The sequence below is a fragment of the Colobus angolensis genome, unplaced genomic scaffold, assembly GCF_000951035.1.
Source record: "Colobus angolensis palliatus isolate OR3802 unplaced genomic scaffold, Cang.pa_1.0 Scaffold86, whole genome shotgun sequence".
Taxonomy (NCBI): domain Eukaryota; kingdom Metazoa; phylum Chordata; class Mammalia; order Primates; family Cercopithecidae; genus Colobus; species Colobus angolensis.
Window position 1 is genome coordinate 2,405,888 of NW_012122487.1, and position 20,914 is coordinate 2,426,801.

Genomic DNA, 20,914 nt, shown 5'->3' on the forward strand with positions numbered 1-20,914 from the left:
TACACCGAATTAGCAAACACTAGCTAGTTCTTCAAGTTAGGGTCTTAATTATTCTCTTGTTTGACCTTTGTCTAACATTTGGTTTGTGTTGTGTTCTTCTCTTTGACTTTAAGATTCAACTTACTGGCAGGAGCCTTACTTAATCTTTCTATTGAGCTGTTTCATCTCCTTGAATAGGACATAAACCTATTCATCAACCTATCTTTCATATGGGCACGCTGTTCTGGAATACTATTAAGATTGACTGCATTGTGGCAGGGTACATTCTATTTAAAAAGCAATGTAATATGCTTCAATGTGATTAAGAACAAGGGTGTTACAAGTGCAATATATAGAAAAATCATAACATTCAAGAGCTTTTTACATAATGTGCTATGCCTAATGTGCAAACAGTTGATTTAATTTTCTATTTTACCATTTTAAAGGCATGATGTTTCTCATAAATGCTGCCAGGTATGTTCTGTTGTTTCATTTCTTAATACTGGAGTTCATATGCTGCTCTAACTAAATTATACCAAGTTCCTGAGGAATCAGATTGCTGGTTTGATTTATACATGTGAAACAGGGTTTTACTCGGCACATTTAAGGTGACTCCCAAGTAAGAATGGAAACAAGAAAATGAAAATCTAATTTATTTTTATTGCATGGGGGCAATTATTTAGTATTCCTTTATATTTAGTATTTCCTGTTATATTTAGTATTCCTTTATTTAATGATCTAATAAAAATATAGTTGTTCTCTATTTAAGAAAAATGCTTTTACCAAATATATTTAAAACAATTCAAGGTGATTTTAAATCTCTTCATGTTTGTTGTTTGGTTGCTTGTTTTGTCTCAATTTCCTGATTGTGTTAACAGCAGATATAGTGTTTAGCTCATAAATGTTTTATGCTTAAACGAAGATAATGAAAAAATGTATTTGCTTTCAGGTTAGAGTAGAAGTAATATATATGACTAGTCCTTAGAATGTTAGAATTTTAGATGTAGAAACAACCTCTGAAATGGAAGCTGGCTTCTTATGTGACAGAGGAGGGCTAGAGTAAGTGGTTAAAGGACAAATGGCTAGTTTGTGATAGAAATGGAGCCAGAACCAGGTCCCCTGATTCCCTGTTAATTTTTCTTTTACTGTACCACAGGACTGAAACTCAGATTACATTTCCATTTTCTACTCATTTGTTTTATTGCAATATTCCAATGTTCCTGCTTTAGTACATAACCTCAGAAGCCTTACTTAAAGCTTTTTCACAATATGTGCTCGCTGGGGCTTCACGAGTTTCTAGGCAGGTTGATTAGTGTGGCCTCTCTGCTAATAGTACCTTTAGTGGTGGATTGAGCTAAAAGAACGCCAGGTGAGGAACATTTTCTTTTTTCACATATCCCTGTCAAGGAGCTGTGACAGCAAAAATAAAAACAAATTTAGGAATATTTAATTATACTGATGGCAAATACATATACTTCACTCTGTTTGGGGTAAGAAGTCCAAAAAATTCTCCAGTATTTATGATTTGCATTTGACTAAGATAACTGGGTGATTTCTAGTTTTCAGAAAGTGTTTTAAAACTTAAGGGACTATCTCATGGTTTCTAGCATGGATAATCTCTTAAAGTTTATAGGAACTATACGAAATAGGCAATAGCATTAGCTTCACTTTGTAAATGAGGGAACCGAACATAATATGTCCAAGATGGGATCTGAATCTAAGGATCTTTCTCAAAGGCTCTGGTTCTCGACCACTAACCTCCTCTGCCTCCACATTATACATACCTGCCCCTTCCATAAAATGCTGCCTGTTGCTAAATTAAAGTTTTCAATGAGCCCTTGATTTAAGTGAGGAAAACACCTACCAATTATTACTGTAAGCTTTAGCAGCATACATAAGAATTCCTACTTTTGTATTTGAGGTACAGTCATAATTTCTTACAGCATCTTAACCTTCAGCCTTGTTTTTCCTCTTCTTTCTTTGTATTTAGTCTTCATTTTCTGTATTCTCTGTTCTCTTTGTTTATTTGGGGCAATAGACAATATGCTTTGTTTGGTTACCTTTGCTTCTATTCTCAAAATAGCGATTTTTTATTACTCCTAAATAAGATTAAATCTGCTCATCGACTTTTAATGTTTTGTGTTTTTTGTTTTTTTTTGAGATGGAGTGCCACTCTGTTGCCAGGCTGGAGTGCAATGGCATGATCTCGGCTCACTGCAGCCTCCGCCTCCCGAGTTCAAGCGATTCTCCTGCCTCAGCCTCCTGAGTAGCTGGGACTACAGGCGTGTGCCACCATACCCAGTTAATTTTTGTATTTTTAGTAGAGACGGAGTTTCACCATGTTGCCCAGGATGGCCTTGGTCTCTTGACCTCGTGATCCACCCACCTCAGCCTCCCAAAGTGCTGGGATTACAGGCATGAGCCACTGTGCCTGGCCTGGACTTTTAAAATCTTAAGCAGGGCATAGAGGTGCAGCCTGTAGTCCCAGTTAGTTGGGAGGCTGAGGTGAGAGGATCACTTGAGGCCAGGAGTTCAAGTCCAACCTAGACAACATAGTGAGACCTTGTCTCAATTGAAAAAAAAAAAAAAACTTTACCAATATCTGGTTCTCTCTCTCTCTCTTTTTTAACCTTCCTCTTATTTTCTTAGTGTCTCTAGATTGAAAAGAACTGTTAAATACCTAATTCAGTTGCCATCCTGTAGAATGTTTCATATTATACTCTAGCTTGTATTATAATCTACTTCTACCAAGCTTTCTGGAATCTTACTGCTCATTAAAATTTTGTTTTCTTCTTCCTTTTGACAGTCATACCTGCTTCCTTTAAAACAAACTAACATTAAGCCCCAGTAACTGACTCTCTCTCTGCTTCTCCCTGGTTTGTTCCCTAAGCATCTCAGTGTGTGAGCACCCTCCTATAACATTGACTACTGGCAGTTTTTATGTTTGTTTTGATTTCTCTTTCATTTATATTTGTGCTGTCATATTTGTTCCCCTACTTAGTAATTCCTGCAATTCAGAGACCATGAGAGATACTATGCAATTAGTACCACATTTGATAATCAGAAGGTATTTTGTAAAAGTTGACCTGCAGAATTGAATAAAAGCTGTTCTTTATCCTATTATCTGTTTAGCCCAAAGACATGCCAGAGTTACAAACCCGAGAGATCTGTGTTTCTCACTTCTATAGTTAGGGTAGGGAGAAAACAGTAAACTGATACTACGTTTGATAGGAGCAAGCAAAAAGAACCCATACTCTGTAAAAGTAGGTTTACTTAAATGATATAGCTAAAACTTCATAATGTACATGCTTTTGAACAGTGGTTTCAGATTTTGTTTTAGCCATAGCTGACTTTTTTCCACATAATGTTAAGGGGACACTAACACTGTGCAGGTTGAGTCTCCCTAACCTGAAAATCCGAAATCCAAAATGGCTCCAAAATCTGAAACTTTTGAATGACAACATGACACTCAAAGGAAATAATCACGGGAGCATTTTGGATTGGGATTTTTGGATTTGAAATCTGAACCTTAAGTATAGGCAAATATTCCAAAATCCTAAAAAATCTAAAATCCAAAATCAACCTCTGATCCCAAGCATTTTGGATAAGAGATACTCAGCCTGTATCTGAAACTAGGATGGGTCCTTCTGCTGTTCAGTTTTTCATTGTTTGGAGCAAATACCCTTTTGTAGAATCATCTAAACACTTTGCAAGGATGTAGGGTTTCCTGGAATACAGTTTGGAAATCCTTGCTTGAGAAAAGTGGAGAAACCAGATTTTCCCTGGTTTCTTGAAGAAGATTGAAAGATTGTCAGCCTAAACAGAAACTATACTCCTATATGCACTCTGTATAAACCGTCGTCATCATATTAACATCACCCTCATTCAGTCTTTGTTTTTAATGTCTAATGGAGTTTAAATCATTTGGGATATTTAGGACAGGCTACCACTATGCCGAATGCCATGCAGGGGGGAGAAAAGTAGAGCTCACAAGATGCTGAAAAGAAATCTTATTCTTAATCCTTTCTCTGAAGTTAGAACAATTTTGGATCCTCTCCTGGAAAAGGAAATAAAACAAAAATTAATTAAGAGAAATTGAGCCATCACGTTTTAGTGTTTCTGTCAAGTTAGGTTCTGATGGGCTCCTAGGCTATTTTTCAAAACTCAGAAATGGGTTTTATTTTTGATTTATTATATTTGATTATTTTATAATACATTGTCATTTCTATCACCCTGCTACAATTGATAACTGTTGTGTGTAACACAATTTTGTTGTCCTCTGCATTTGGAGAAAAGGGATCAGAATAAAAAATGAAATTTCATGTTACGTAAGAGAATATGGATGTAGCGTATTTAAAAGTAGCTTTCATACAGTGCATTTATTAAAAGAAAAAACCCATCTATTTCAGTTGAAAATTATCCTTTTAAGATGAATATGTTTGAGAAAATTATAACTACTGTGTATTAATAATTTGAACATTATCTCTTTTTGTACTTTTCCCCTTTCTCTCCTGAACCATGTAATTTTTTTCCCTACAACACTATTTCCCTCCCTTGTGTAGATAGCTTTTCACCTGTTATCTTTCCTTTTCTCAAATTGCACTTAAAATCCGCTGCTTTTTTATGCCTTGGTATTCCTTAGTCCAGATTCTTTATTGTGTTTAGGAACTCTGAAATTTCAAGGGACAGATTGAAAAAGAAAAATTAGATTATATAAATTCCCAAGAATTATATCTACTTATAAAATCTTTATAATGTAGAGTCATTATAAGCTTTTGGGGGTTTATAGCATTAGGAGAATTTAAGGTATGAGAAACGAGATTATCGTGAAATTGTAAGAGCCAAACCTGTGTGGGTTATTACATGCTGAATTCATGGAAGAGAAGCCCAAGTAGGAAATGTTTAGGAAGGAAGAAATGGCTTTCACCTCAGCTGTAGAGGAAGAAATCCGGTAAGGGGCTAAGTAGTGCTGGAGGTGAATGTAAGGACAGGCTTCAGATTGTTTGCACATCTTCCTCTGTAACCAATATAAATGTCATTTTTTCCTGCCAGGCCAGCACATGCCCTCCCCCCTTTTTTTTCTTTCAGGTCTCAACTTAAATACCACTTCCTTAAAGAGGGACTATGATTCTAAAATGAAAAAGAGCTCCTATTCTTTTAGTCTGTTTTATTATCATAGCACTTGTATTATTCTATACTGTTATTTTTGTGTAGCACTTGTCACTCAGTACTTTCGCAGTGTTTTATATATGCATGTTGTCTTTCTCTCCACTTCCTCCCTTTATGTCCCAACAGTGGATATAAGTTTATTGAGTGCAGGGGGCTTGTCAATTATGTTTATTGCTCTATCTACAGTCCCTAGAATAGAACTTGTACTTAGCAGGCAATGGTCTCTGGTTAGACTGAGAACAGGACTCTTGTCTTATCTTTGTAAACGTAAGATTTTGTAGTGCTTGTTGAATTTAATTAATTTGGCTATTATTGAGAAGAAATGAGTTAATATTAATGAAAAGTATAATTTTATAAATTAACACATTAAAATTCTTTTTTTTTTTTCCTAAATAAAAAACTATACCAGTTTTAGCAATGGCTGGGCCACATGTAGTACATGGAAGCCTGGGTAAAATTTAGATGCCAGAGGGCTGTCCCAATGTTTGTTTTTTCTGCTATCTACAGAAATCAAAAGGCGATTGTTTTAGGAAGTGATACTCTTCAATGGCTTTTTATATATTTTATTTTAAAAAAGCCGCCAAGAAGAACTGAGTTTCAGATGAACAACTTTTATGATGTAGTAGTACACACTGAAATGAAGATGTTCCCACCAAATATTAGGAGCAGTTCTTAGTTACTTTCCTAGAAGATCATTTTCTGTGTAGCTAGTGTTGCTTTTCCAGATGGACTTTCTGAGATAGGAGTATTTTGCTCAGGGTTTAACTTTAAGAAAATGATAATAATTCTTGGAATACAAGTCTCAAGATTTTTCCATTTGTATAATTTTCTGTAAAAAGTTAGGTCTGTTTCTAGGTTGAACCTTCTCTGAAGATACAGTTTTTCTATTTTGCATTATATTAGCCTGGACATCTGTTTCCACTAGGCTAATCATTTGAAACAATTCTGTAGACTGAGTTACATTGAAGGAGCTTGGGGCAAGTTGCTAGGAGAAGCACTATTAATTTTAGTGAAAGATGTAAGCCTGAGGAATTATATTTAGTATTTCCTAACAATTAATAATATTATCTAGTTTTGGGCAACTTCTGAATTTTGCTGACTTATTTGTTATACATTCCTTGAAGAAATGATTGTGAAGGCAGTCCTGTTTTAACATAGCTCTTATATTCCCTCAAGATGAAATGTATCGACTTAACCTCAGCTACATGGACTTTGCTAACTCTAATGACTAAACTCCTTAGAAAACTAAAAATATTGTGCATATGCTAAAGAAAATTTCTCCTCCCCCCCCACCCCCTTGAAAGAGAAGCTAGGGATATTCTGAATATATAAGTAAAGATTCCAAGTTACTAACAAATGAAGTAATTTTTATGTATCATCATTAAGATTTTGCAATATAGCCAATTTGGAGTCTCGAATTCTTATTCCAAATCTAGGGGTTCTCTGTAACATTTCAAATTTAATAATCCCTCCTTTATGAGTACAATCTATTTTTCCTCTCCTGGACTTTTGACATGAATTTCTGAGTGTGTATAGCATGATGTTTTCTATACAAATGTAAACTTTATTTGTATCGTGTGTTGTTTCGTTGTTTTCAATGTTTCTGCTTATACCGACTGTCTCATTATATTGAATTTTACTCTCCTGATGCCTTTGCTCACACTTTCTGCTTGCTGTCCAGGCCTTGTATACTTTCTCCTGTATACTTTCTCCATCCCTTCCTTTAAAACTCATGCTAAAGTTATGTTTCACAAATTTAACTCAATTTCATAAATGATCGTCTGGGATAAGGAATGAGAGGAGGTGTGAGAAACAGCATTAGCTTTTGGAAAGCTCAGAATTAAGTAGGGATGAGGATGGGACTTGATGGTAGCAGATATATTAGGATTAGCTAATATGATGCAATGAGAAAAACGTAGAAGAGAGAAATGACCATTTTTGTTTTGAATATTGGCAGAAGGCTCTCCAGAAGTGGTGCTATCGAGTCAGGCCTTGAGTGGTGAGTCCAGAGGAGGCGGACAGGTGGTCTGCATATTCTCTGCTAGTGAACTGTATCTAGTTTGTGTTTTTAAAACTTTATGAAAGTTAATTAGACAGTTATAGTGTATGGCTACAGTTCTTTATTGTATAGGAAGCAATTAGGTTTTTAGAATTGCATTTGAATTTTTTAAAAGATCCACAAGGTGATACCAGCTCAACATACAGCTCAATATATTTGTTGATGCTATCTTTAATTCTTGTTCAAGGAAATGGAGGAAATAAAACACAAAAGAGGGAAAACTTTTTAAAATTTTTTCTTCAGGAATAATCTGTTTTGAAGTGGGCTGAATAAAAGCAATGGTGAATCTTTTTGTGTGTGCATGTGTGTGCTTATAAAAATAAAAACGAAACTCAACTGTTGATTTTTGTTTTCAAAATGTCTTGACTGAAAAGCCTTAAGCCACGTTTAGTGGTAGGTACGGTAAGATACGCTCTGATGCTCAGACTTTCAGACGTTGGCTCTAGACTTCCAGATGCTAGTGCAGAACAGTTTGGGTGCAGAGAGATGGGCTGAACAGGACCCTGTTTGCCCCATTCCTGGGGGCTCTGATGTGGTAGAACTGAAGCAGGAAGTGAGGGAGTCCAAAATGCTAAAGCTGGAAGGGACATTTGACACAAAGCAATAGTAATAACCAGTCTATATGTAGAGAGTTTGATGTGTTTCCTTCCTGAAGGGCTCTCTGCACAGTAAATAAAGTAAAGCCAATAATTATCAATGGGCAACTGGGCCATGTTCTTAACAAAAGTATTCAGATGGCCATAAATCATAGCATCAAAACAAATAGACTAAAGGGATGCTCTGGAGAGGAATCTACCAGCTGTTTTCCTGAGGTTTTGGGAAAAAACTGTTGCCTAATAATGTTTCTAAAGCTTAAATGAAGGTCTTACGGAGTTGGCAGAGTTTTTTCTTTTGGTACTAAAAAAATGGCTCCTATTAATTACATTTATTTATTGAATATATATGTAATTTATTATATAAGCACAAACATATTTTTTCAATTACGGAGCTTTTATTTCTCTGTACCAAGCATAGCTCTTTGTCAAATCTTTTACTTCTAAATGAGAATATTAAAATTTTCAGTAAGGACTTTTAATAAGTAAGGATTTGACTTATTTCTAACTAACTTATTTCTAACTTTGACTTATTGAAAATTTGCCAAATCATTTTCTTTTCCCTCTTTCCATGTGTTTTTCTTCCTTGTGTACATGTTTTCCAACTAAAAATTAAACAGGTTATTGGTTAATGTATGGTTAGCATCATACTACATATTATATATTTGAATCTATATTGTGTCTGTCATTTTGAAAAGCCATTTCAGGGAAAAATGCAAGTAAACCCAATTACACTTCTTTTTAAACAAACAAAAACTTTGGTCTGTTTCTCTCAGGCATGAATTTTCGTTATAGTATCCTAATAGACCTTACATGGTACATGGGATTAATTGGACAAAGAGAGTTTTGAAAACCTCTCCCAATTAGAGTCTTGGAGCACATGGGTAGTAATGTGTGGACAGAGAGGAGAAGGGGAGCCATTATTTATGGCTGTTGAATATTAGTTTCAAAATGGCCTTAGCGATCTTCTGGTCCAGTTGATTAACTCAGTTGCTTAAAATGTGGTACTCTCAGAACTAGGACCAGTTCCACAGTACTCAAGAAAAATTTCCTTGTGGCAACACTTTTCTATCACCTGCATCAGTTTTTAAACAGTTTTAAAAGTTTATGTTGATTGTAGGGGGTCTGGAGAAGAGTTTGATTGGTTACTGTCAACTCACCACTTCTATTGGAAAAACAACTTCTTTGGCAGTGGTAAATCGGCGAAGGGTAGCATGAGTCTTTTAAAAGTTAAATTTAACAGACATTTGTTAAGTACATATTATTTGGCCCAACAGTAGTGTCAGGCATTACAGAGATGAATAATGATTGTGGTTGCTGACTTCCAGGGGGTCTGTCTAGTGGAGGAGTCTGAGAGGGAAATGACTTACCTACTGACTTGTTCATTGCAACAAGATCATGGAAGAGAGCCAAGGGAGATGTTCTGAAAGAGCTAACATCTGGGCTGGATTTTTACAGATGAAAAAAGTTTTTAATAATTTTGCCTGAATTAATATGTGAAAACACATATGCATGTAATAGGACATGAAAATTTAAAAAATAAATGTTAATTATCCCATTTTATTGTCAGCTATAGATTTTAATGGCTCTTTAAAGGTGAATATTCCTTCAGTAGCTTCTGAAACTTGGCCTTTTATGACGTAGAGCTTAAGGATGATCTGATTCTTGAACAATCAAGAGGAAGAGTTAATTTAAGGGTTTAGAATGCTTAGCTATCATAAACTTAATGCAGTGAGAGAAGAGACTCTCAACGAAGAAGTGTGCAAGTGACAGAAGGTGAACCCTCCCAAACATGGTTCTACTCGTTTTAAAAAGAATTGCTTTATATCTAATGTACTATCCCTACTGGCTAAAATGTTTCTGAGTTTTAACTTGTGTTTCTTGTTTTGAATTAAGAAACTCATACTAATCATTCTGATCATAAAATACCCAAATAAATAACTTCCCCTAATTGGACTTTCTTCAGATTAGAACTGTAAGTTTGTATTTACATGGCTACTGATTTTCTAGCCTGTTTATTGTGTGTAAAAAGTTCCTATTGTTTGCTTTTAATTAAGAACTCAGTGCTTTACAGACATTGTTCATTATTGTTGATGAAATTATTACATTTAAAAATAATTATATGAATTGGTAAACAGTTTCTTATAAAATCACACTTCTACGGAGTATTAGTGCATAGCAGGCCATTTTCTTTAACGGGTGGGGAAAAAAAATCCACAGACATTCAATGATAAGATGTGCTCACTAATGGCTGTTTCCGATAATAGGAGCAATTTGCATTCAGAATACAGAAAATGAATTATACAAAAGGGTATATAGAGGAACAGCTATAACTTCTCTGGCATGTGCAGCAGCCCACAAAATAAACTTCCTTCCAGTGACATTGGCATGATTAATCCCAGGCAACCTGGACACTGAAATTGCTGTTCTGAAATGGGGCTTTGCAGCCTGGAAATGTCATGAGCGTAACACTAGCCTTCTTGCTAAGGTGGGGTGGGGGCAGCTCAGTGCGTTTAGTGAGACTCTCTCCCTTCTCCCCCAACCCCCAATGTTCACAGTATTTGAATACTCATGATGGGTTGACAGGTGGTCACTGAATGCAAGACTGAAGCCATTCTGGATCCTTTCACTTTTTCATTTTTCTGTTAGAGAAACTTATAAGGTCATGTGAGATGCCTCATTCTTGATTTACTTCTTATATCAGTTTGGGACAATTTTCCTAAGGTGGGCTTCAGTTTACCTTTTTGTAACCATATTTTTGCTTGTGGAATGTCTAACCAATTTCCAGGTACATTATCAACATCATGTCTGTAATAAAAATGCCTCGTGCTTCTGTTTCCTTACATACAGTCTCCTTGCGTGTCGACAGCCATGCCTCAGTTGTGTAGATGGTGTTTCCTCTTCTTTAAAGAGAGAGAAAGCATAGGCTGTCTAGAGAATATTCAATCCAGGGCTGTGGACCTGAGTCTTCTGACCCAAATCTAGGGCTCTCTACTTGCTGCATCCTGTTTATTTTCATCCAAAAGGCTACATAGCAATTGGGTGTTTCAGGGTTAGATTTCCTGCCTGGCTTGAGTCACTTACTGAGAACTTATGTGCGCCAGGTCCTGTGCTGCATCTTATACACACATCATTGTGCTTATCCATTCAGGATGCTTTAACAAAGTACCATCCACTGGATGGCTTATAAACAACACAAGTGGACTTCTCACAATTCTGGAGACTGAAAGTCCCAGATCAGAGTGCCAGCATGGTGGGATTCTGGTGGGGGCCCTCCTCAGAGTTGCAGACTGCTGTCTTCTCACCTTGTCCTCACATAGAGGAAGGGGCAAGAGAGAGCTCTCTTGGGTGCTAATCCCATTCATGAGGTTTCCACCTTCATGACCTAATCACCTTCAAAATTCCTACCTCCTGATAGGATTTCAATTTATGAGATTTAGAGGAATACAAACATTCAGTCCGTAACAGTCACCCTGTTTAGTCTTCACATTGCCTAGAAGAGGAACCCAGAGATTTGAGGTGAAATAATTTTGCAGAGGTAGCTTGCATAGTCTGAGGAGGATCATGGATTGGCACCCAAGTATGCTGGGCTGCTGTCACCTGAGCCCTTACAATCTATCTTCTTGAGGTGAATGTGCTTTCTGTCCTTGAGAAGTGAAAGGAAATTAGCAGAAAGATCTTTCAAAATATGGTCATAAGGAACTCTGTTCAATGTCAAGGCACTGATTCAGGCAGTTAACTTTTCGGGAGGATAAAAGGAAAAGAGACGGTAATACTTTGTGGTCTAAAAAGATCTTGTGAAGAAATTAGAATTAGAATTTGCAGAGGATACTGAGTAGCTTCAAGGTGTGGTAGAAGGGACAGAAGGAGGACTAGGCACTGGTGGGAAATGCTGGGCGCATTTGGGGGAAATGCATTGGAATGAAACAGAGGGGTGTTGGTAGGTGACAAAGGGACAGGTAAGCTGGGGCTGCTGAAGAGGACTCAGGGCATCAGTGTGTGTGGCCTTGGTATTTGGCATGTACGTGTTTACTTCATGATACCACCAAAATGTAGTCTTAACTGAAATGGTTTCAGTTGGCTTGTGATTGATTTTCATTTAATTGAAAGTTTAGTGGAATGAAATCCTATTTAGCTTCTTAGGGTCTCTCATTCCCCAAGAGCTTGCCTAATAGTCTTGCTTCCTTTTAACTCCTTGAGAAATAAAAGCCTTATTGTTTCTTTTGTATTCTTATGATGTGATTAGATCTTAAGTGTTTACATGTATTTTGGTATTTCAGTAAACATTCCTTTTGGGTGGGTGAAGGAGGGAGGTTATGTGTCATTGAGAAACTCTGGTTTTGGGATTTTCTAAGGAAAGCAGATGGCATAGAAGTCAGAACATCTCTAGGCTAGGCACAGTGGCTCGTGCCTGTAATCCTAACACTTTGGGAGGCTGAGGCAGACGGATCACCTGAGGTCGGGTGTTCGAGACCAGCCTGACCAATATGGAGAAACCGCGTCTCTACTAAAAATACAAAATTAGTTTGTGTGGTGGCGCATGCCTGTAATCCTAGCTGCTTGGGAGGCTGAGGCAGGAGAATCGTTTGAACCAGGAAGGCGCAGGTTGCGGTGAGCCGAGGTCGCACCATTGCACTCCAGCCTGGGCAACAAGAGCGAAACTCTGTCTCACAAAATAAATAAATAAATAAATAAATAAATAAAAAAAATAAAATAAAAAAGTCAGGACATCTCAGACACGTCAGGAGTTAAGGTGGAGAGTGATTTGCATCAAAGACTAGACATAGATAATACTCTTCTTAGGAAGCTTACAGTTCTTTTCAAACTTTGGGTCATAGGAAGCAATCATCAGTTTCCCTAAAGCTTTAGGGCAGGGTAATAACAAGTGAAGTTCACTCGTTAATAATCATGGTTGACTGTGATGAGCTATTCTCCACCAAGATTTGAGTAAATGACTTACATATCTGCTTTACATAAGAGAAATTATTGTTATGGTTTCTGGAGAAGAAATAAAGGATAGATCAGAGACTCAACTGGGGGTTTGGCAAGGGGCTATGAAAATTGGGTGTGATCTAGACGGTAGAATGGGATTTTTTTTTTTTTAAAGAAGAATGTCTTTTTGTCTATTATTCTCATCTTACCTATTTTCTTTTTTAATGTTGCAGTGTGCAAAGATCCACCTTACAAAGTAGAAGAATCTGGGTATGCTGGTTTCATTTTGCCAATTGAGGTTTATTTTAAAAACAAGGTATGTAATCTTTACCCATTAATCTTTCAGTAGAAGATCCACCATTAACCAAATGATGTTTAAAATAATTTTGACTCATAAGCACTTCTGTCACTAGATGATATTAAAATAAAAGTTAAATTTGTCTTCTAGGAATTTTGGCTATCATTACCCTTAATTATCAAGGAAGTGGCTAGAAGAAGATAATTTTAATTAAATGAAGTCAGATTATATGAAATTCATTAAGTGTTCCTTTAAAGAGAGGAGTGATTACCATTTTGGAAAAGATAAATATGTTTGTAAAATAGAAAAGAAGAATTATAGTTTTTCAGTAAAATGCTTCTTTTCTCATTTTCATATCTGTAGAATTTTTTTGAGGCTTCCAAAGAATAATCTCATTTTATCTTTAGCTGATACCCACACCATACATGTATATAGTTATTTCAACTTCAGATATATGGGTTTTACTGAATTTAAAAGTTTTCAGGCCAGGCGCAGTGGCTCACACGTGTAATCCCAGAACTTTGGGAGGCTGAGGCGGGCAGATCACTTGAGGTCAGGAGTTCGAGACCAGCCTGGCCAACATGGTGAAACCTCATCGCTACTAAAAATACAAAAATTAGCTGGGTATGGTGGTGGATACCTGTAATTCCAGCTACACGGGAGGCTGAGGCAAGAGAATCACTTGAACCCAGGAGGCGGAGATGGCAGTGAGCCGAGATCATACCACTGCACTCCAGCCTGGGTGACAGAGTGAGGCTCCATCTCAAAAAAAAAAAAAAAAGTTTTCAGCACTACAGATGTGGCATAACACACAGATTGTATAATGCCAGACAAATTGCTCAACCTCTGTGGAGCTTACTTTCCTTATTTATGAAATGAGGAGATAAGAGTACTTACCTCAAAAGGTGGTTAGTAGGATTAGATAAAATAAACTTATGCAAAGTATTTAGAATAGTACCTTATAGATAAGCACTTAAAATGCTAATTATTATATTCCTTATTTTTCCTCCAGAGATATCATAATTTCTAAAACCTGCTGAAAAGTCAGGTAATTGGCTTTTTTTTCTTTTAAGGAACTGAGCAAATAGAATATCATGTTATCCAAACCAGTGCTCAGTAAAATATGGTCCTTGGGATGGCATTAGCATTACCCTAAGAATGGGTTAGAAATGAGATTCTCACATTCTACCCAGATCTATCGAATCAGAGTCTCTGGAGGTAGGGCCTAGGAATCTGCATATTTCCTAGTCCTTCTGATGCTTAGTAAGTAAGAGAACCACTGATAAGCCACTCTTTAATGTGCAGTCCCTTCCACTGGAACAGCGTCACACTGGCCTTCTTAACTTATAGCAGTCTCAGTGCTCAGTTCAGCAGTTAGAAAGTGTTAAAACCAGATTTGTGATCTAGGTCTTTCTCTCCATTAGCTATACTCCTAACTTCTGTGCTGTCTAGCAATAACTCTTTGCTAGAATAATGATTATCTTTCTTAGTGGTGATACCACTGAATAGTTCACATATTTGTCATCAAATCAAATTTGTTGAGATGTATTTATATCTGCTCATGTGATGCGCCTTCATATTGAAGTGCTCATTTTTCTCATTTCAAGTGCTATTTCCCTTAAGAAAATGGTTTTTGGCTTTCTTTTATTTCTTCTCTTTTTCTTTCACCACCAATTTCTCCAATACTTGTTACTTGTTATTGTATATTATAGTCATCCTAGTAGATGTGAAGTATACCTCATTTTGGTTTTATATGCATTTCTTTGATGACTTACAAGTTTGAACATCTTCTCATATGCTCATTGTTCATTTGTATTTTATTTTGGAGAAGTGACTATTCATATCCTTTGCTCATTTTTCAGTGTAATTTTAATGTAAGCGGTATGTTTATGGGAAGAAATTTAGAGCCTGTCTCTATCTCCCATCTTTCCCACTACCCTTTTAATATCTTAGAAGTTTAAGTGATGAAGATCATATGGTGCTTTTCTTCCCTCTTATCACATCCTCATATCCAGTGTTGTAATTTCATCTAGAGATTGGGCTACATCATAGGAACAATCTAGCCCTTCAAGCCAGCAAAGTTCTTATCTCAAAGAAATTAAAGAATAGACAATTATGATCTGTTATGAGAAGACCATGATGGTTATGATTATACCACTGTCTTCCTACCAGCAAAGTTAGTTTGACATTGCATTGACTTCAGTTTGGAAATAATGATGTAGTGAAGTATCTTCTCTCTTTTCTTGTTTTTAACGTTTCTGGTCATTTGTACAAGCTCTGAGTTAAGCAGAGGAATCTATTTTATGAATTGCTCAGTTTCCTGCTTTAAAAAAATATCTGGGATTTCCCCATATGCCAGATTTAAGAAGAGAACAAGTAAAGGATGAAGAGGCAGCAAGTATCACTCCCTACTGCGTGCGCGCGCACGCGCACACACACACACACACACACACACACACACACCCCACACCACACACACACATTCAGTCTTCTTGAAATTCATGGAACAGAGTAAAAGCAAGATATAATGAAGGCACATTCGGTAGTCATTATGACTGTAAGACATATATTCACTTTGTGGGGGATTTTATTTTCTTAAAATATAAGGCAAGAAAGCAGCATATGAGATGAAAAACAGCTCTTCCTTTGTGGCCATTGTAAAATAGACACAAGTGGAACGTTGTAGATTTTCTCTTTAGTATATAGATTAGCTTATTTCTGTTTTGTAGTTTTAGGCTTTCTTTAAAATTTCATACTTATAATGATTTCTGGTTTCACATGTACACAATAATACATATATATTTCAGTGTTTGTAATATGGAAAAGTAGGATACACCTAACTGGCCCTATGTAGAGATGTGGATTAATAAATGGTAGTTAAGTAATCCATAGAATTCTGTACAGTATTTAGTGTGGCAACATGAGTAAGTCTCAAAAAATGATGACTTAAATGTTGCAGAAATGTATGTACATGGTTATATCATTTGTGTATTTTTTAAAGAAATTACTGAAATAAGTAATGGTGTTCTGGAGAGGTATGTATTTAGTATAAGAACATATGTTGGAATGACAACACGGGAACTTAAGGGCATTAGTTACAGGAGGAGAGGAATGGAGAAGCTTACACATATAAAGTTCTTTTGTTTTGTTTTGTTTTGTTTTGTTTTGATGGGGTTTCACTCTGTCACCCAGACTGGAGTGCAGTGGTGCAATCTCAGCTCACTGCAACCTCCACTTCCTGAGATCAAGTGATCCTTCTACCTCAGCTTCCCAAGTAGCTGGGACCACAGGCATGCACCCCTACACCCAGCTAATTTTTGTATTTTTTGTAGAGACAGAGTTTTACCATGTTGCCCAGGCTGGTTTCGAGCTCCTGAGCTCAAGCGATCTGCCCACCTCTGCCTCCCAAAGTGCTAGAATTAGAGGTGTGAGCCACCCCGACTGGCCAAATTTTATTTCTTTGAAGAAAAAGATAAAGCAAATCTCTGAAAGTGTTATGTGTTTAATCTCAGTAGAGGGCACATGGATATAGCATTTTAAGTACTTTTCTATATGTTACTAATTTCTTAGTTAAAAAAGGAATTATTGCTTTGCCACTGTATTGTTTTCTTAGGATGTCTTGGAAACCAAATGTTTACTATAGTCTGATCTAGATCTCTGAGCTAGATATATTTGTTTCTTTATTTTTTCTAATTTTAACTTGTAAGAGCACCTAATGTGAGATCTAGCTTCTTAAATTTTAAGTATATTAAGTGTATAATACCTTATTGTTGACTGTAGTTACAATGTACAGCAGATCTCTAGAGCTTATTCATCTTACTTAATTGAAACTTAATGCCTGTTGATTGACAATTCATTTTCCCCTCTCCCCAGCTCATGGTAACCACCATTTCAGTCTTTGATTTTATGAATTTAAAATCTTATATATATGATATCTGTTTTAGATATCTCATATAAGTGGACTCAGACAGTACTCGTCTTTCTGTGTCTGGCTTATTCCCCAAGGTCCAGCTGTATCTATTTTTTATTTTTCATGTTACTCAAATGATCCATTGGTAAAAATTTAATAGGTCTAGGCTCTTCCTTCAGAGTGTTCATTTATTTATTTTGTATATTTATTATTTTATTTATCCCTGGAGTTTATTCAACTCTGTCTTGAAGAGTAAACATCCATTATAGTAATGATGTATTAGTCCCTTCTCACATTGTTAGGAATACCCGAGACTAGGTAATTTATAAAGGAAATAGGTTTAATTGATTCACAGTTCTGCATGGCTGGGAAGGCCTCAAGAAACTTATAATCCTAGCGTAAGGGGAAGCAAACATGTCCTTCTTTACAAGGCAGCAGGAGAGAAAAATGCAGAGCAAAGTGGGGAAAAGCCTCTTATAAAACCATCAGATCTTGTGAGAACTCACTCACTATCATGAGAACAGCATGAGAGAACACCCCCATAACCTAATTACTTCCCAAGGCACGTGGGGATTATGGGAACCACAATTCAAGATGAGATTTGGGTAGGGGCACAGCCAAACCATATTAAATGGTTCATGAAAAAGTGTTGTTCAGAGTTTTCATAGGAATGAGGGAAAGCAGAAAAAATAATTCCAGGTAATGGTGGAAGAGTCTTAATTCTACATATTAAAGATATCCTGTCCTTGGTCACATTCCCATCCTTGTGTTTTCCCTGCTTCTGTAATGAGCTCGTCTTCAGTTCTGCTCATTTATTTGAGCTGTCAGGGTCAAGAGCGGTAGTAGAGTGTCAGTACTTCTCTTGAGTTTGTGTATGTTAATTCTGTCTTATTTTCTATTTGTGTCCAACAAAACAAGCCTATTTGTGAGAATTGTGTGTTTCAGAAACTCTAAACCAACAGGGACACTGAAACATAATCGATTTATGTTTGAAAGGATCCCATGCTTCTCTCTTTCAATATGATCTCATAAAAGAGAGAGTAAATGTCAAGAACTGAACTTTCTGCAGAATGAGAGAGGGTAACTTGATATTGCCAAAAACAAATTTCCACCTCTAGGAAATGTATTATTTATATACAGAGAGTAAGCACATGCTTTCTTATTTGAACTTTGAAGAAGAATGTTTTCTGAGGGGCATAGACTGACATAATATCGATGTCTGCCTTCTAAGAGAAGATATTCAGTTGGCCAGAGCACAAGTTTATGAGTACTTTTTTCTTACTTAAAAAAAATCTTAAAAAAAAACATACTCAGGATTTGGAGAGTCATTTTCTGTGGTGCTTACCGTTGGTTTTATTGAAAAGTGATGTTTTTTGTTCTGTTTTAGACTGTTGTAGACTATAAAGTGATGTTGATATTACCTCATTCTTTTTATGCTGGTAATTAATGTATTCTTCAATATCTTTTTCTCTTTCAGAAAGTGTACAGGGGTATATATTTTCCTAGGAAAAGTATATGGAATAGAACTTAGGAGTTTTAGTCCTTTGACTACATTTAATGATTGTTAACTATTTGGTACAGTCTTCCCAGATTTCCCTCCATGTATTTGCATAGATAAAATGTGTGTCAGCATAGATTGGCAGGGGCATGATTTAATATTTTTTTGTGACTTGCCTTTAATTCAGTTAGCAATATGCCTTTCAAAGTCAGTATTTTTAAACACCTGAATGGTGTTATATGGTAATGATGAAGATCATTCTTCGTTTCTTGTTATTATAACCAATGCTACCATGAACATTTTATGGTATATTTTTGTACCTATGTTTGAATATTTCTATGGAAGAGATTCTTAGAGGTAGAATTACTGGGTCAAACATCATATGTATTTAGTATGTTGACAGATATTGTCAAGATGTCTACCAAAAAGGCTTTACTAGTTTATGCTCCCAGTTATGCTCTCCTTTTAAAATTAACTCTAAAGTTGCATCTTCTGTTTTACAACTTGGAGGAGGGACAGATAAATAAAAAATAATCATAACTAAATGTGATAATTAATAGAGGAATGCTATGAAGGACGTCTAATTCAGATTATATTGGGAGAGTGAGAAAGACTTTCCAGAGGAATTAATGCTTTAGCTGGGTCTTGAATAATGAGTTTGCATTAACTAGGCAATAGAAGGGGAGCTATGCTGGGAGGGAGGACATTTTAGGTTTGAGGAGCACTACTTATGAAAGGCCAAATGAATGAATTAATGTGAAGTATTGGGGAACTGCAGATGCTTCAAAGGTGTGGAAAAACAGTATAGTAAGATATCAAAAGAAATGTAGGAAAGGTAGTAAGAGACTGCAATGGTTATTCCAAGGAAGTGGGATTTTATTGCAGAAAATGATGAACCATTAAAGGCTTTTATATCAGTGGAAAGCTGTAATCTGGTTTTTGTGTTAGAAAGATCATTCTCTGGTCATTGTGGGAAGTAGAATGAGGTAAGTTCAAAATCAGGGAGGACATCAAATGAAGAATGGTGGTGGTCTAAGCTAGGACAGTATTTATGCCTTAGAGGAAAGGATAGGTAGATTTGAAAGTTCATAAGGACGAATACTAAATAGAACTTAGAGAAAATTTGACTGTAGTGAGTGAGGAACAAGGAACAGTTGGGAATGGTTTTTGTGTATTTTAACCTTGGCAAGCAGTTAGAATTACTGTTTACCAAGATAATAGAGGATAGGACAAAAGACACATATGAAGGTAACTTTAGTTTAACATAATGCATGAATTGGATGCTGCCATAAGTCAACCTGTGGAACACATGTATGTGGCAGCCAATGAGACACTTAGGGGAGTCACTGTCACATAGGTGGAACTGACTCCTTGTGAATAGGTGTCATCTCCTTGGGAAACTTCGCAGAAAGGTAAAACACATTTAAGGGTCAATGAAGAAAGAAAAGAAAGTCCATGAAGAAGATTGAGAAGGAACAGCCAGTAAACTTTGAGGAAAACCAGGAGAGAATGGCATCCTGATAAGAGAGAGAAAAAGTAGGTTTCACGTCAGATTATAGTGGAAGTGAAGGGATACTGAGGAAATGAGTAGAGATTATGATTTGGGAAGTTTGGATGAGGAAGTGGAAACTATGAAGTTTGAGTAGTTAATTCTTATATTCTGACAGTTTCAGGTGCTAAGACCCTTGAGTCAAAAGAAATGGATTCAAATCATTTTTGTTTCATCATGTATTAGTAATATAACAATAAAACAAGGCTCACATCTGCCCCAAAGAGAGCAGTGAGAATTAAATGAGATGAATATTAAAGTACGTATTAGTTGTCGTTATTATCTTGTGTCTGTATTTTCACCTTGCGTGGCTAAAAATCAATGTGTAGAGAGGGATAAATGTTCAGTCAACTTAAGTAATGGCTTGAGAGCTGAACCTAGGTATCATGAAATTCTAATTATTGTGTTCTTTTGCATAAGATGCTATTTTGTCCTAGTTATTTATTCAGAAAAATGCCATTCTTATTAATCTCACAGGTACTTACTGCATTTCTACTGTGTATAGTCATAAACTAGTTTTTGAGGATACAATGATGATTCAAACATTGTTCCTACTTTCAACAATCTTCTGATCCAGCAGAGTAAATGGTGATAATAAGAAGGCAATTATTCTAAGATGTGGCAAGGGTAAGAGAAAGATGCATACAGGGTAGAGGAGAGGCAGTGGGGAGTTGGGAGTTAAGGGAAGGTTTTCCAAAAGTGAAGTCTTAAGTTGGGAAGGATGAGAAGTTATGTAGGTGAAGCAGTAGGTAGAGAAATGGAGGTAGGCAGTGAAGGTAGTAATGCAAAGCAAGAATGAAACCAGAGGTAACCTACAACATGGTAAGTACTGGGAAGCAACCAGCAGTGGGATATTGCTAGGCCGTCAGATGCATGGAAGGGGAATGGTAGGATATGAAGCCAAGAGCCAGATTATGAAGGCTCTTA

The 20,914-nt window shown here is 36.4% G+C and overlaps 1 protein-coding gene across 1 annotated transcript in view; it reads left to right on the plus strand.

Annotated features, from left to right (window-relative positions):
- The window catches only part of MLLT3 (myeloid/lymphoid or mixed-lineage leukemia (trithorax homolog, Drosophila); translocated to, 3), a 277,452-nt gene that overhangs the window by 154,605 nt on the left and 101,933 nt on the right, over positions 1–20,914 (plus strand). The window contains 1 exon segment of the mRNA XM_011930354.1: positions 12,966–13,048. Coding sequence (XP_011785744.1) covers positions 12,966–13,048 — 83 coding nt within the window.